Here is a 17,754-nt window from a genome sequence, read left to right on the forward strand (position 1 = left end):
TCCAGTGAATGTTGTCCTGAGAATGTTGAGATGTGCAGGTGAAGCCAAGCCCTGAGTAGAACAGGAGAGGGGTGTGTGTGCAGGGGTGTGATGAACATCTGGAAGGCATGAGGAAGGAGGCTGCCCTCTTCCCTGTCACTGAGCCATATGCCACCCTGTCAGTTCCACAAGCCACCAACCAGAGCTGTGCCACTGAGCCATCTGCCACCCTGTCAGTTCCGCAAGCCACCAACCAGAGCTGTGCCACTGAGCCACCAAATATGTCCACCATCTCAGCCTCCAGCGTATTTGCCACGGAGCATTGTTAGTGAGATTGACCGAGAGACAGCGCGCGAGAGAGAGATATGGCAGAGATGGAGCTTAGCTCTACAAGGCCTCACAGAGTGGTGCATTCCCAGCAGGGTCCTGATGGAAGGGAAGGTTACCATGGTAACCCGGCCCTGCAGCTATGAGCTTCACTTGATGTTTCTCCAGGAGGAACCTTGAGACGGGATGGAAAAGGAGAGATTTGCATCATTAATGGTGGAGGAGGAAGCACAGGGGGAGACAGGAGAATGTGCTGGACGCTGAATGGAGAACTCAGGTTCATCAGAGATAGGAACCGCTGCACAGCTGTCTTGTACGCTAAAAAATTGGATGGGTGTTTCTCATTGGCCTGAGAAGACTTAGTCATTACTGCTAATGCTGGACTCGGTCGGTTGAGTGCCAATCAGTTTGGAAGCGAAGCGAGGCTTCTACATGTTTCAGGGATGTCCTGAGTGCGCAGATGTCCATCATATGTTTGTGAATTTCAAAGAAGTGATGCATAAAAATAACCCCAACAAATGCTTCACAGGAAGCTGTGAGGCAAGGGGGGAGAGAGAAAGAAAGAGAAATGAGGAAAATGATCTACAGCAGCCTTTCCCAGTCTGTCACTCTTCAGATGCATTGTACTACAGCTCCCATCATCTGCCAACTTGGCCAATAGCCATCCTGGTGGGGATTGTGGGAGCTGTAGTCCAACACATCTGGAAGGCAGCAGGTTGGGGAAGGCTGGGTCTAAAGGGACCAAACATTTTGATTCTAAATGAATCAGGAAGATTGTGAGACCCAGTCAGTCAACACTATGGCTGAGAGTAGCCCGAGGCACAGAAATCCTGTATCAGGGTGTCAGCTGAAAAAGAAAAAGGTCAGGGAGAGAGGGGATTGACCTTCTCAAGCCCCTGGCAGTTCAAAGTAACTATCCTGGAGAGAGGGAGGGGAGATTAGGGTTGGCAGGATGCGTTTTCCATCTTCAAAATTGCATGCCTCCCACTCCTGCATGCCTCCCTCTTCTGCATGCCTCCCTCTTCTGCATGCCTCCCTCTTCTGCATGCCTCCTGCATCTGAATGCCTCCCTCTTCTGTACGCCTCCCTCTTCTGCATGCCTCCTCCTTCTGTACGCCTCCCACTTCTCTATGCCTCCCTCTTCTGCATGCCTCCCTCTTCTGCATGCTTCCCTCTTCTGCATGCCTCCCGCATCTGAATGCCTCCCTCTTCTCTATGCCTCCCACTTCTCTATGCCTCCCTCTTCTGCATGCCTCCCTCTTCTGTACACCTCCCTCTTCTGCATGCCTCCCTCTTCTGCATGCTTCCCTCTTCTGCATGCCTCCCGCATCTGAATGCCTCCCTCTTCTCTATGCCTCCCACTTCTCTATGCCTCCCTCTTCTGCATGCCTCCCTCTTCTGTACACCTCCCTCTTCTGCATGCCTCCCTCTTCTGCATGCCTCCCTCTTCTGCATTCCTCCCTCTTCTGCATGCCTCCCGCTTCTACATGCCTGCCGCTTCTGCATGCCTCCCACTTCCGCATACCTCCTGTTTCCGCATGCCTTCCACTTCTCTATGCCTCCCTCTTCTGCATGCCTCCCTCTTCTGCATGCCTCCCACTTCTACATGCCTGCCGCTTCTGCATGCCTCCCACTTCTGCATGCCTCCTGTTTCCGCATGCCTTCCACTTCTCTATGCCTCCCTCTTCTGCATGCCTCCCACTTCTCTATGCCTCCCTCTTCTGCATGCCTCCCTCTTCTGCATGCTTCCCTCTTCTGCATGCCTCCCGCATCTGAATGCCTCCCTCTTCTCTATGCCTCCCACTTCTCTATGCCTCCCTCTTCTGCATGCCTCCCTCTTCTGTACACCTCCCTCTTCTGCATGCCTCCCTCTTCTGCATGCCTCCCTCTTCTGCATTCCTGCCTCTTCTGCATGCCTCCCGCTTCTACATGCCTGCCGCTTCTGCATGCCTCCCACTTCCGCATACCTCCTGTTTCCGCATGCCTTCCACTTCTCTATGCCTCCCTCTTCTGCATGCCTCCCTCTTCTGCATGCCTCCCACTTCTACATGCCTGCCGCTTCTGCATGCCTCCCACTTCTGCATGCCTCCTGTTTCCGCATGCCTTCCACTTCTCTATGCCTCCCTCTTCTGCATGCCTCCCACTTCTCTATGCCTCCCTCTTCTGCATGCCTCCCTCTTCTGCATGCTTCCCTCTTCTGCATGCCTCCCGCATCTGAATGCCTCCCTCTTCTCTATGCCTCCCACTTCTCTATGCCTCCCTCTTCTGCATGCCTCCCTCTTCTGTACACCTCCCTCTTCTGCATGCCTCCCTCTTCTGCATGCCTCCCTCTTCTGCATTCCTCCCTCTTCTGCATGCCTCCCGCTTCTACATGCCTGCCGCTTCTGCATGCCTCCCACTTCCGCATGCCTCCTGTTTCCGCATGCCTTCCACTTCTCTATGCCTCCCTCTTCTGCATGCCTCCCACTTCCGTATGCCTCCCGCTTCCACACGCGTCCCACTTCTGTATGACTCCTGCTTCTTCAAGCCTCCCGCTTCTGCATGCCTCTTCCTCTTGGTTTCTATACTGACCTTCGGCCCTAACAAGGGCCTGCCAAGGTGGTTTACGACTGTAAAATCTCAATGCACTTAAAACATCCCTGGTGGAATAAAAATGGCTTAACTGCCCAATGAAAAGACATCAAAGAAGTGGCCAGTCTAATCTTCCCTGGAAGGGTGTTTTCCAGAATCAGGGCGCTATCAGGAAAAAGGCCCTATCTCGCATCCGCACCAACTACACCTCCCTCGGTGGTGGAACGTGGAGCAGGACCTCAGGAGACGGCCATAAATTGATGGGCAGGTTCACGAAAGAGGAGGGGGTCCTTCAAATTTCTCAGACCCAAATCATTTAGGGCAGCCTTCCCCAACATGATGCCCTCCAGATGTGTTGGACTACAACTCTTAGCATTCTGAATGCTGAGAGTTGTAGTCCAACACATCTGGAGGGCACCAGGTGGGGGAAGACTGGTTTAGGGCTTGGTAGGTAATAATCAGTACCTTGAATAGGGCCCGGAAACAAACTGGAAGCCAGTGCAATTTAAACAAGACAGACAGAACAGTGGGCATCAGAAATTATTCTGTCTGCAAGCATTCTCCACCAACTGTACATTCCAAAGCTTTCTCAAGGGTGATCCTAACATGTATGATGTTGCAGTGATCTAACAGGGCTGTGACAAATAACTAAGTTGTGTGCACCTGTGGCCAGAGCTGCTTTCTTTCTACAGCTGGGGTGGGCAATCTGCCCCTTTGGGATTCCTGAAAAGACCATGCCCCCTTTCTCTGGCCCCACCCCTTTCTCCAAAACCACCAATCATTTGGTGGCTTTTGTGCAGTTTTTTCCCCATTTTGGATGCAGTTCAGTTCATCTGGCCCTGGAGATTTGAACTCATTCAAAGTAATTAGGTGTTTCTTTACCATATGCCTATCGATCCTTTTAAAAGGTTGAAATGCCTCTCTGAAGGTGGAGTTACCAGCAGGAAGTGCTTGCAGCTAAAATGTGCAGGGATTTTGTTTTGTTTTGTATTTTTGGCACCCACCCACCACTGGAATGCAGCCCCGGAGATCTTCTCCGAACCTGAATTTGGCCCTTGGTTTGAAATTTGGCCCTCAGCTCTCTGTGCTACTGAAAAGGATGCAGCTCATACACCAGGTGAAACTGGGCAAACACACTCCTAGCCAGAGAAGTCACCTGGCCAAACTGCAAACCTGGGCCTTCATATGCATATAACAGAAAATGTTCATGTTTGGGGCTGGCAGCCAGAATAACTGCCCGATGCCTTCTGATTCATAGCATTAGGACCCCTCCAACTGGAGGTACCCCCTATCTATCTGGTTCCCAAAGTTCCCTCACACCCTAGCATGACCAAGAAACAGAACATTGGATGGGACTGTGAGGAAGGGTTATGTAGACAGGAGCTTCATTCTATGGGGCAAAAGAAACAAGCTGTAATCTAGGGCTGCTTCTAGAGCTACTGCTAATACTCAAAAGGCATCGTGCAGCTATTCTAGTTTTTCCTTCTTTTAACAGATTTTTTTCTGGTAAGAAAAAGGGACAGAAGAAGCAGTGGGAAAACATGGGAAGACATAGTCGGGGGAGCCCCATAACTTTCCGCAAAGGAAGTGCCATTGCAAGACAAAACTCTGGACTGGATGGACCCTAGGACATATTTATAGAGAAATAGTATGGTTCCTTACGCCAGATGCTCTCACCGTGCCCAGGGAGTAGGTTTAGCTCCATCATAATGGTGTCATGTAGCCAAAGCTAATTGGCTATGTAGTGCCATGACATCACCATATTGGCTATGTGATTCCTGATTGTCTAGGAAACATAATTCTTCCAGATATATGAATGGCTGCCATTCACTCCTATGGGGAAAAGAAAAGCTGTGGGATATTGTTGCATTGAGGAGATGTGCCTTTTGTTCAGAGCTCACTGCCAGAGATTCACTGTGCCCTCCTGGCATTTGGGCAACATGCATGCCCTTTCTTCACCCCACCATCCTAGTCTCCTTGGCCATTAAAAATGATGAAATAGTACGATTCAGTTCAAGTTAAGCACTTATACCCCATTCATTCTCATGGGAGAGATTTCAGCATGTGTGCATAAGTGTCCAGTGTTTATTTTAGTTTACTTAGGGAGCAATCCTATCCAAAGCAGAGCAGGAGAAGCATGGAGGGGATCGTTCCCTCCACGCTCCTCCTGCCCTGCTTTTTCGGCTAGACAGCCGATTGCGGCTATCTAGCAGCGGGAGCACGGAGCGGGGAAGGAGGCTGCTGCACGACACACAGGATGTGTCGTACAGGGAGCTATGCTCTCCCCACCCCGGAATGTTCCCAGACATGCCCCTTTCTGGCCGCTCCGTGCTCCTCTTGTGAGCACAGAGGACGGGGTGTTCTGTGCTGCCTCCGAAGCAGCAAGGCTGTGGGGGGAGGTCGGTTCCCGGAAAACACCATATCCTATGGCCGTCTAGCTGCTGTCTAGCAGCCAGAGGATTGCTCCCTTAGACATTCTACTTTACTGATTTATTTAGATGGTTTTTAACCCACTTTTAAAACTTTTTAAAGTTTCCCAAACCATCTTATAAGGTTAAAACATATTTTTTTAAAAAAATCAACCAACTAAACAAACAAAATAACAACTTAAAACTAATCAGACAACAGAAGAACAGCATTGATATAAAACAGCTGCTAAAATCCATTCCAAACTGAAATCAATAGGAATTAGACAATATTATCTTTAGGTCTTTGATGTCAATAATAATATAACAACAACAGCAACAACCCCCCTGCCCTAAAACTCAATATTAACTGTATAAACAGGACAATATTTAGATACTGTTCTTTTACAAATTCATGAAATTACAAGATGGCAACATTCAGATAACTTCCACAGCCACCCCACCTTATCTGGGTCAGGCTTGAATCCTGAAAACAGATTTCTATGCTAGACCTAAGTTCTGGTAGTATGAATTTTGTTCCGATCAGGCACAGCAGAAAATACTCCAACGCCTAGGTAATACCACCAAACTGTCAGATGCCCAAATGTCTAAGTTCAGTAGTGTTTGTTGAGGGAAGGCCTCAGGCAGTTTGACACAAACTTGTGTTTGTGCCTGGGATGGGCTTTAGTTCTACCACCATTTAATTTTTAAAAAATCTCCACTCTGTCTGAAGAAGAATCCCGTGTAACTCAAAAGCTTGTTTCTGTTGCTAGCTCCCCATCATGGTATTGCCTCATCTGTCCTGTGGACCTATAATGGTCAACTGAGATCCTAATATTTACCTAGTGATTCTTCTGGGTTCCATAAAGCTGGGGGAGTCGCGCCTTCTTTTTCGGATGGGGGAGTAGCTCCGGGAACGCCGTCGGGCCCGTGTCGGTTCCGTATCACTGTGACGTGTTCGTGGCTCATTGTCTTTCTCTCTAGATGAAGAAACAAACCAGAACCAACAGCAACTTTTTAAGCCTTATTTCCACACACATATGAGGGATTCGTCCTGATCAGGCACAGTGGGAAATCCTCCGACCACTAGGTAGTATTACCAAACTCTCCAGACCTGGGTTCAGTCCTGTTTGTTGGGGGAAGGCCTCAGTTAGAGATGGATGGAACTGTCAGTTCCGCTCACTCCTGCATTCACTTTAAAAAATACGATACAATACGAAAAAATACGGTATCGTATCGTATCTTTAAAAAATAATAATCTCATGTTCTTTCCGTCCTGAATATGAAATTTCCAAATATGGAAACATTCTCGGCAAAACTGAACCAAAATGAAAATGAAATTTTCACCCATCTGCACTGGCCAAATTCAGTAGGTCCAGCTATTCCCAGCAGGGAGAGACCCATGTTGTACCTCCCTGCTATGCAGCTGTTAAAGATGAAGGGCCTGTCAGGAAAAAAAAAAATGGCAACCCTAAATCAGCAGCAAGGATGTGACTAAATACACATGGATTGAAACCCAGACTTCGAAGAGCTAAGCACTCAAAGCTGTTGGCCCCGATAGGCAAATTTGTCAGTTTTGGTTTCTTTCACATTCCATTTTTTTTTTTTTAATGTCATGTCCTTTTCATCTCGAATAGGAAGAAATGTGTGAATGCTGGTCAAGTCTGATATTATTATTACTATTATTATTATTTTAAATGTACTGAAAGGAAATCTTCAGCCGTCCCGTCCCGCAGCCAGGAGCCCAGTTTGTAGGGCTCGACTGGGAATATCAGGTTATGAGACGGGGGCTGGTGAGATGCCTGGACTGTGTCAGCTGGCTTCCCTAGAAGGGAATAAGGATGTACAACATTGCTCCCTGTGATTGGCAGGCAGCATGAAGCCGCCTGATTGGCTGGGCATGACATAAATACAAGGAGCTTCACCAGCTGCAATTGACCCATCCATGGATCTTGTGTGTGATGTACTCTAGCTTTCAGCTTAAGCAGTGGTGTAATAGAACCGGGGCTCTCGGGGTTATAGTGCCAGCATTTCTTTATCAGCAGGGACACTGATGTCATCGGCCAGCCCCCCACTCAGTCTTCCCTGTTCCCTCTGAGCTTAGCTGCAGGGGTGTGTGTGTGTGTGTGAGGGGAGAATGAATTTCCCCAGCAACAATATATTGTTCCTTGTTGCAATGTAAAGTATTTTGGTGTCTCCTGGTCTGGAATGGGCAACGCAGACCCCATGGCCTTACCAAAGCCCTGCTCCTGGTGGAGATGAAAACGGCTACAGCAGCTTTGTTGATATGGAGCCACACATCTGCTTGTAGTTTGGGAGTCTCCTCGGGGAGTGTGGCTAGGGGGACCACCTGCACTTCAAGATTTTCTACGCCACTGAGCTGAAGCCACCAACGTCACGGAAGCTGACCTGGAGAATGAACTAGGGCTGTGTGCAAATGGCCTCTCGAAATTCTCCACCCTCAGTTGTGGGCAGAGAAAATGGTGGTGGGGGGAGGGACCACTTCACCGAATTCCTCTAGCAGGAGGAGAAATTCTCCAACAGTTTCTCAAGGGTGGGGAAGGATCATAGAATAGTAGGGTTGGAAGGGGCCTGTAAGGCCATCGAGTCCAACCCCCTGTTCAATGCAGGAATCCATCAAGGTCTCATTTTTCCAGTCCCAAATTCGTCCCTTCCCAATTCTTTCCTAGCCCTACCTGGAGAAGCCAGGGATCAAACCTGGGAGCACAGCCTCTTTCTTTCTTTCTTTCTTTCTTTCTTTCTTTCTTTCTTTCTTTCTTTCTTTTCTTTCTTTCTCTCTCTCTCTCTCTCTCTCTCTCTCTCTCTCCTTCCTTCCTTCTTCCTTCCTTCCTTCCTTCCTTCCTTCCTTCCTTCCTTCCTCTGTCTCTCTCTCTCTCTCTCTCTTTTCTTTCTTTCTCTAAGGGTTACATTTATTTATTTTTTGCCACCACTGCAAGTGTCAGCATGGCCGCTGTTTTGCACCCTCCATGACACCCTGGACCTAGTGTCTTCCAGTGCATTTGGGGGTAAAAATGGTGGCTGCCATGAAAGGAGGGTCGTATCCTGACTGGAGCCCACCCGGAGAAGAGCCTTCAGTGTGGTGGTCCCATTTCTATGGAACTCCCTGCCTCTGGAGGTCAGGCAGGAGCCAAATTGTGTTGTTTCTGGCACCTCCTGAAAACATCTTTATTTCAAGAAGCCTTCCTTGACTGACCAGCCACAGTTTTATTGGAATTCTGTTTCTTTTGGTTAAAATAAAAAAGTAATAATTTTTAACGTGGTGTTTTATTATTTTATCTTATTTTATATCTTTTATTGTTCACTGCTCCAGAATCTGTCTAAATGTGGAGCAGTATATAAATGCCGTCAATAAACAAACAAACAAACAAATAAATATGACAATCCTTAGACATTTTCTCAGGAAAATCAATGTCTTCTGAGAAATTTAAGCTCATCTCTAGAACAAACCCTCTCTCCTCCTCTCTCTCAGCCTTAGGGATGTCAGAGAATTCCGCCACGGATCTTGGTGAGGCCGAATGCCAGTACATTTGGCCCCCCGAAATCCGTGGTCGAATGAAGCCCCCCCCACGAAAGGCGCACAAAACGGAGCACTTACCTGCTGCCGTCCGTGCTGACTTGCGAATGGCGGCCAGATGTGCAGCCGCCATTTGCTTCCTCATCATAGCCATGATAGGCTACGTAAATGATTATGTAGCCTATCACAGCTAACACAGGGACGCCATTTGCGACCCTCCAGAGGCTGTAATAGGCTACGTAGGGATGGCGGATAATTTCTCCCCGAAACTTCGGGGGGCCGAGCGCCAACGTGTTCGGCCCCCCGAAAAAGTTTCGGGGAGAAATTCTCCGCCCCCCCGCCCCCCGGGACGGGACTTACCTTTCCCGAATGTCCCTCCCTGCGGCGGGTCCGGCCGGCGGTTCGGCGGGTCTTCGTCCGGGGCGGGAGCGGCAGCTGGTCTTTCGACCGGCTGCCGCCGCTGCCATTCCAATAAAAGAAAAAAAAACCACACCCCCGTGATAGACTACGTGATGATTAACGTAGCCTATCGCGGCTAGATTTGCAAAGTCAGCCGTGATAGGCTACATAAATCGTCACGTAGCCTATCACGGGTGACTTAAAAAAAAAAGCCCGTACGGATAATGGCGGCCCCCATAGGGAGCCGCCATTCCCGTTCCTTATTTGGTCGCTGTAGTCTATGTAAAGATTACGTAGACTACAGCGACCAAATAAGGAACGCGAATGGCGGCTCCCTATGGGGGCTGCCATTTGCATACGCGCTTTTTTTTTTTTAAGTCACCTGTGATAGGCTACGTGACAATTTACGTAGCCTATCACGGCTGACTTTGCAGATCTAGCCGTGATAGGCTACGTTAATCGTCACGTAGCCTATCACGGGTGCGTTTTTTTTTTTTTAACTTTTATTTTCGCGGCTGGGCGAGGCGAGGGACCTCCTCCCCGGCCTGAATTTCGGCTGGGCGAGGCGGGAAGCCTCCCCCCCGGCCTGAATTTTGGCCGGGCGAGGCGGGAAGCCTCCCCCCCCGGCCTGAACTTCGCGGGGAGAGCAGCGAAGCGCCTCCCCCCCACCGCGAAAAGCTGCGAGACCAGGTAAGTGACTTTCATGCACCCCTAAGGCTACGTAAGTAATTTAAGTAATTATGTAAGTATTTACGTAACCTATCACGGCAAGCAAAAAAACAAACAAACAGCAGATGCAAATGTCGGCTCCGTGGAACGGAGCCGGCCGGACAGAATTTCGGGGGGAGGGATGGAGTGCCTCCCCCCCACCGGAAATGTCACCCTTCGAAAAGGTAAGTGACTTTTGTGCATCCCTACTCAGCCTAGACCTCATACTGGATGCTCACATGTGCTTCTGGGTTCCCCACTTTGAGGTTAGCTGTCAAACTCTTAAAGAATCTTTAGTATCATCAATTTTAACTAGTTATTTTCTGATTTAAACTCGCACAGTGCCAGAACTTTAACACAGCTGCTTTTTGTGTTGTTGTTGGGGTGCTATGGAACAGCCATGCAGAGGGTTGGATTGGGACCCCGAGGAGGGCCGGATGTGGCCCATAGCCTGAGGTAATGCAACCTGCTGTAGAAAGTCTGAGGCAGCTTACGATCTTATAAGCAAAAGCAACTACTAGTTGTTAGAAGGAACAGCGATCTCTCTCGTCATCTGATCCATGCCCTACTAGGCTGTGCTCCGTCAGAACCCCAGGACTTTGAAAGCAATGAAAAAGCACGTGCACAAGGATTAGAATTTGCCCTTTGCACATCCTTCAGCTCCTCGGAAAGGAAAGTGCTTCCTCCGGTGTCAGGACGAGGAATTGCGGTGCCTCACCTGCTGCCTGTGGTTTTTTTCTGGGATCCGGAGCGAGTCCTGCTGCGTGCAGACCTCTTCTCCCGGGATCGGGACCGTGATTTAGACGGGGACCGGCTAGAGCTCCAGGAACTGCTGCGTGACGGGCTCTTCCTTCGCTCCGAGTTGTGCCTGGAATGCTTGGCTGGAGCCGGGGAACAACTGCGGGCTCTTCCCCGATGGTGCCTCTCCTTTGCCCTGGAAGATGTAGCAAGCCAAGATTAGAGGCTCAGATTTGGAGAGGTGAGTGTGTGTGTGTGTGTGGGGGGGGGAAGCTCAGGTGCTCAAAGGTAGGGATGGACAAATTGGTCCATTTTGGTTTCTCCCGGTTTCCCATTTCTCCTGTCTTAAGTTCAGTTCAACCCATTTCAGTTCGAGCTGTTTCATCAGTTTGGAAAAATTGTAGGAAAAATATTTATACACATTTTCACCTGCATTTCTCTTAATGCACATATTTTTTTCTATGCCATTTTGCGTAATGTATGCATTTTTGCAAGCTATTTCCCCTAACATTGTTGCATCGTTTAACGTTATTTTCACCAATCCACCCATTTTTGTCCACACTTTCCCCTAATGTACACATTGGTGTACCCATATTTTGATTGGAGAACTTTACTGTGCAATCTGGAGATGGGTGCATTTGGAAGAGTAACTGGATTTCGGTTTGCATTAGGAATGTTGGGGAAATCTGCAATGGAATCAAATGAGTTCAGATTTCTACGAATCTGACCCATGGATTCCACAGCAAACTGGCTTTCCCTGAGTCATACGGACTCATGGACTGGTTTTTTGTTTTTTTTTTAAACTTTCCAGAATTTTACACAAATTTAGATGTAGAAAAAGCGTAATTTTTTTTTTTGAAAAAAAAACACCAGCTGAAAATGCACATTTCCCCATAGGCTAACACATGAAAATGCACATTTCCCCCATAGAACAAAGCATGAAAATGCACATTTCCCTCATATGCTAAGGCATGAAAATGCTTATTTGGGGGTAGGGATTTCCCCATTTTGTGTGGATTTGTGCATTGGGGGGGATTTTTTGCATTTTCACAAGTGCAGCTTTGCGTAACTGTGACTTCATGGGAAATGGGGGGAAAATTCACCAATAAGCAGACAAAGATATGAAAGGTAACTGACAATCTGCGAAATATAGATGGAACAGATTTTACAAAATCCATACATTACTAGTTTGCGTATAGATTAGAAAGGGCAAAATGAGGCGAGTTTTCATTAAAATGCTAACTGAGCGGATTCCTTGCTCTTCCCTACTCGTGAGAACATAAGAAGAGCACCACTGGATCAGGCCAAAGGTCTATATCAGAGGTGGAAAACCTCAGGACTGTGAGATAAAATTGGCCCCCTGGGGTTCCCCAGAAGACCACACCTCCTTCTCCATGCCCCACCCTCTTTCTCCCAACCACCAATCATTTGTTAGTTTCCAAGCTTTCAGGCAATTTCTCCCCCATTCTAAAAGGTTGAAATCCCTTTACTAAGGCTTGGCCAGAGGAGCTTTAAGCTGAAATATGCTGGTATTTTGGCACCACCCCAGTTCCCACCTTTCCTGTAGATTTTTCCAGGTGTTACATATGTCACAAGAATGTCACACCTCCTATTTGTTTTACAAGATGGTTCAGATGTCTTGTTGACTATTTTCCCACTGAAGAACTTTTGAGGTTGAAATGTACCCAGGCATCTGATTTTTCTTTATCTGTATGTGTTACTGTCTTACGATTTGGCTCATTCCTGTTATTATGGGATAGGGCAGAAATTTGTTCAGTTCACATTTTAATACCAACCCATCTAATTCATACTCAAAGAATCAGGACAAGAACCTAAACGTAGAGATCCTATAGTATTTGCACTTCTCTGAATTTTGATATGTTGGGAGAAAGTGCGCACAAAAATGCATATGTTGGAAAAATGCACAAAGAGACACCACGGTGGGAAAAACTGCTTGCAAGAATGCATATATTAGGCAAAATTGTGCACTGAACTTTGCAAATAGCAGAAGAAATGCACATGGAAAGTTTTTTAAAAGAAAATGTGTAAACTGATGTGGAAATGGGATGAAAGAAATGTAAGATTCAATCAATGAGAAACTTAGAGAAACCAAAATGGACAGATTTGTCTGTCCCTAAATGTTATATACTTCTTGTTGATGGTTGATAGCAATTCTGGTGCAGTTTCTATATTTCGGCTCAACCCTAATGTTTAGCTGGAATTTGCTTCCCTGCTATTTCCACCCCTTGGTTCCAGTCCTGCCCTCAGGAGCAACAGAGAATGTGTCCCCTCCATCTTCTGCATGACAGCAGTTCAGATCTTTTTGGGATCAGCCAAAAAAATCAAGCCAATTTCAGATTTGCCTGAAATTGATATGTGCTAATTTATACATACGGATGCAAATTTGGTAAGAATTACTAAAATTTAAATTAAAATCCAATACATCTTGCCCTAGACATCTTGCCCTGCTCTCCCTTCTTAGGGTTCTTTATCTTTCAGTTGGACTTAGACTGTGACCAGGTGAACTGGCGGGCCATCAACTGCTAATGGTTGATGGACAACTAGGGACGTATGGATTGTGTAAACTCCACTCTGTCTCTGTTTCGTGGATTGTCGATTGCCTTTTGTTCCATTGTCCATTCACAGATGGATTCAATTTTTTTTTTGTCATGCAGAAAAATTCGCAAATAATTTCATAAGAGGGTTTGCAACAGTTTATGTAATTTACTTTAGTACATAACACGTAGCCGATTGTCCCCAATTCCATTCAACTTTTCCCTGCATATATTTACCAGTGTCAGCAGAAATGTGTGCATTTGCCTAAGAATAAATATCCATAAATTTCAGGAAAGTTAAAAAAAAAAAGAAGATCCAAAAGTCCATGGACTCCACGTGGCCTGAGGAGGTTTGTCCTCAGTGGATTCCGCAAGTCAGATTCTTAGAAATTTGAGCTCATTTTAGACCATCTTGAATTTCTCCAGCATCCCTATGAACAACTTCAAGGCCCATCTGCCTGCTCTCCCTTCTTAGGGTTCTTTATCTTTCAGTTGGACTTAGACTGGACATCCCTTCAAATAGAGAACTGTCCTCTAAACTTGGCCACATAAGTTAAACAGAGAATGAAGAGAATGAAAAGAAGCTAAAATACACCAATCTATCTTCCCATTTTTCACAGAAGACAAGGGTGGGGTAGAGGAGCCCACTGTTAACATCTGTACTGGGCCAGAGTAACTGGTACCAGTACTTTGGTCATGGGACATGGGCAAAGATCTGATATGTCAGCCTCTGTTGGAGCACTGAGAATGTTAGCCATCATTCTGTTGGAGCACTGAGAATGTTAGCCATCATTCTGTTGGAGCATTGAGAATGTTAGCCATCATAGGGTGCTATTATCATTATCATTATTAAATTTACATTTCTATACCACCCAATTCCCAATGCTCTCTAGGTGGTTCACAAAAAATTACCTGGAAGCGGAGATCCTTCCAAATCCATCCCTAACCAGAATCTGGACCTGGTTTGGTAGTCCTGACTAGGGATGTCAGAGAAATCCACAACAGAATCAAATGAGTTTGGATTTCTATGAATCCAACCTGAGGATCCTGCAGCGGACCGGCTTTTCCCAAGTCACATGGATTCTGCGGATGTGTGGACCACTTTTTTACTCTCTGGAATTTCATGCAAATTTAGTCATAGAAAAATACGTAAAATAAATCTGCTGAAAATGCACATTTTCCCCATAGGGTAAAGTATGAAAATGCACATTTGGGGAGGATCTGCACATTTTTGCAAGTGCAAGTTTGCACAAATGCACATTCGTGCAAATTCTGGAAACCGGAAAAAATCCGATTCTGTCAATGAGCGGAAGATGGAATGAAAGGCACCTGACCATCCGTGAAACACAGATGGAACAGATTTTACCAAATCGGTACATCCCCAGTCTTGACTAGAGATGAATGGCTTCCAGACCAGAATGGTTATCACTAGAGCATTCAGAGATGCACCACAACCTGGTCCTTACGTTTTCAGGTATGCCCCATGGCTCTTTTCTGCCCCAGCTGCTGTGTGATATGGATGCGAGCAGACAGAGCCTTCTGAGTCACTGCTGTAGCCCGTATGGCTGACAGACCGCGGGGACCCCTTGGCTGCTGAGCCTTTGGTCCTGCCATGCCCCTTGTGCTTATGCATCGACGTGGATCTGGTGTGGCGCTTGTGGAAATGCTTATCTCCTCCCGAGCATCTCCCTGGCGATGTGGACCGCCGTGGGGTCTTGGGGCCATATTTCCCCCCCCTGCTGTCTTTGGAGTGTGGAGATGGGGCTTCGGTCTTGACATGCGCCCTGGCAGAAGGTGACGCAGAATCCAACCTCTGGCAGAATGAAAGAGAAGGAGGGAGAGAAGGATGGTTGGGGTTGGGGGGAGAAAGAAAGAAGGAGAGGTATTTAAAAGGAACCCCCACCAACGTGGAAAGCTGCAATTCACAACAGCAATGCACAATGATTGAAAAAAGGCAGGCTACACAGACACTACTCTGCACCTTTCTCCCCTCTTCGATCTCTCGTCCTTAAACAACGCAGCTCATGCAAATCTCTGGCATGCAAAACAGAAAAAACAAAAGAACAAAAACAAAATGTAAACAGGGAGGGAGAGTTCAAACGGGGAAAAAATTACTTCAGAAAAATGGAAGTATATGGGGTTTACAAAAACAAAAATTAAAAAATCCCAAATGATGCTAAAAAGAGAGAAAAAGGGTGTGTGTGTGGATATTGGTGAATGGGGGAATGTTATGGGAGGGAAGAAAGGATCAGAAGCAGGAGTTTGAGCTGGAGTGGGATCAAAATGGAATTATTGGTGGGTAGCCAATCAAGGAGTGGAAGAGAAGAGAGAACTATGAGAAAGGGGCAGGGGTTTTGTAATGAACACCAAAAGGGGTGGGGGCAGGGGGAAAATAAATTTTAAACAAAAAGGAAACTCCACAAATGTCATCAGTACTGAAAAAAAGAAAGAAAAAGTTTCTGAACTCTTCCTGGGTTTTGAACTTTGTGCAGAGTCTCCACCAGCGTTCTATTCTCTTTCCTTTTTTAATTTCACTTTATAATTTCTTTTTGTTAAATTTCCACTTTTTTTAAGTCCCTCCTGGTTAACGTCCACTTACCAAGAAAGTGGCATTTCCTCCTTTAGTAGGTAAGGTATGAAGAGAAGGGAAAAGTTGGGCAATATAAGTGAATCATTAGATTGACAAAAATGCAAGAGAGAGAGAGAGAGAGAGAGAGAGAAAGAGAGAGAGAGAAAAGAGAGAAAAGAGAAATAAAAAAACGAAACCACCCTTGTCTCCTAGGGCCTTGCGACAAACAACCATGAGAAGGAGAGAGACAGAGTGCATGTGATTCTTTCTCCTGGCAGATTCAGAGAAGTGGAATGCCATTTATATATTTTATTGATTTTTAGAAATAAAGGTTGTCTCCGTGCCTTGGTGTTACCCCCATCAGAATGCAACGGCATGGAGGACTTGAGTGGGGCCTTACTGGGGATACTTTTAAGGTCTGTGTCCATTTAAGGCTGCAATTGCTTCATCAGAGTTGCAGACCCATTGGTGTTTTCCTGGCCCAACCAGTACAACCATGTCGCCATCCAGAATGGGGATCTAAAAAAATAAAAAAGGTCACCCCCAGATTCTGCCAGGCTCCAGCCGTGACCCATTTGATTCGGTCAGGTTCTATCCATAACCCGACAATAGTGGGTGGCCTGGATCCACCCCTTACCCTGAAGATTCTAACCTGGCTCCTCCCCTTTGCCCTGAAGATGCTAACCTGGCTCCTCCCCTTTGCCCTGAAGATGCTAACCTGGCTCCTCCCCTGTGCCCCGAAGATTATAACCTGGCTTCTCCCCTTTGCCCTGAAGAGTCTAACCTGGCTCCTCCCCTTTGCCCTGAAGATTCCATCCTACCTCTGGTCCTAACCAAGCAGATTCCTCTCGGCGACACTGCCCTTGTGGGAGACATCGCCGAACCTCACAGAGTACGAAGTGTCGCCTTACCCAAGGTCAGACTACTTGTCCATCTGGGCTAGCATTGTCTGCTCCAGGAGTGAGCAAAGGGTAGATCTCCAGATGTTTCAGACTTCAACTCCCAGAAGCTCCTGCCAGCACGGGCAGTAGTCAGGAATGCTGGGAGTTGAAGTCCATGACATCTGGATATTCCCCCCGCCTCTGCTCTGCGAGCATCTTTCCAGGTTCTTAGGCGGAGAAAGGACTTAAGCCGGGCAGGGACTCAACCTGGGACCTTTGGCATTTTAAGCATGTGCTCTACCTCTAAGCTATGGTCTGGTCCCCCCGGGAAAAGGTACAAAGCTGCAGGAGAGACCTATAAGCTGTTTGATTGTTCTGTTGTTACGATACAGAAAGAGCTTCATATGTGTCCTGTGCTGGCTCGGAATTCAATTCTGTCACCAGAGAAAAAGCGTGGAGCATCGGTAGATGTCGCTGGGCTCACAGAGAGATGGCCAGAAAGACTATACTACAAGCATATATCTGTTTGATACCAGTGTGACCAACATGGCTTCCCCCAAGAAATGCTGGGAATGGGAGTTCACAAGGTTCTGACTTCTGAGGATCCTCCAGTCCACTCTCCCAGGAATATAACTCCCAGGATCCCTTGGGAAGAGAAAATGACAGTGCCAGTTTGACCCCCGCCCTGAACAGACAGCGGGAGGCTGGGGGCTCTGATGTCAATGGGGTGAGAAATCCTCTCTGGGTTTCAGTCAGAACCAGCCAGAACTCAGAAGGAGCTTTCCAGACACCAGAGCCACCAGCCTCTGTTGCAAGACACCCTCACAATCAGCGGGTGTGATCTGTCCTGTGGGAGTTTCTGTCAATTATATGGACCCAGCTGCCTATAAGAAGAGGATCAGAGGTGGCGAAAAACAGCTAGCCCCTGCTCCCCTCACAAATCAGAGCTGTTGAAGACCAGGTGAGAAATTTTCCAGTATCCTGGACCCCAATGGTCCATTGCTAGTTTGCTCCCAAGGTTCTTATTTCGTTTTATTTCTTACATTTTTGTCCCGCTCGGCTTCCGTTATGGAACGACGCTGATACT

The 17,754-nt window shown here is 47.1% G+C and overlaps 1 protein-coding gene across 1 annotated transcript in view; it reads right to left on the reverse strand.

Moving 5' to 3' along the window:
* Positions 1-366: 366 nt before the first annotated feature.
* Positions 367-17,754, reverse strand: part of SRRM3 (serine/arginine repetitive matrix 3) — a 111,112-nt gene continuing 93,724 nt past the window's right edge. Inside the window, exons 13-16 of the mRNA XM_084822678.1 lie at positions 14,684-15,030; positions 10,643-10,858; positions 6,125-6,262; positions 367-481 (exon numbers count right to left, since the gene is read on the reverse strand). Of these exons, the coding sequence (XP_084678804.1) occupies positions 367-481; positions 6,125-6,262; positions 10,643-10,858; positions 14,684-15,030 (816 nt within the window). The remainder of the gene's footprint in view (positions 482-6,124; positions 6,263-10,642; positions 10,859-14,683; positions 15,031-17,754) is intronic.

This window comes from Heloderma suspectum, chromosome 16, assembly GCF_057233095.1.
Source record: "Heloderma suspectum isolate Gila_16-S chromosome 16, 16-S_ref, whole genome shotgun sequence".
NCBI classification, from domain to species: Eukaryota; Metazoa; Chordata; class Lepidosauria; order Squamata; family Helodermatidae; genus Heloderma; species Heloderma suspectum.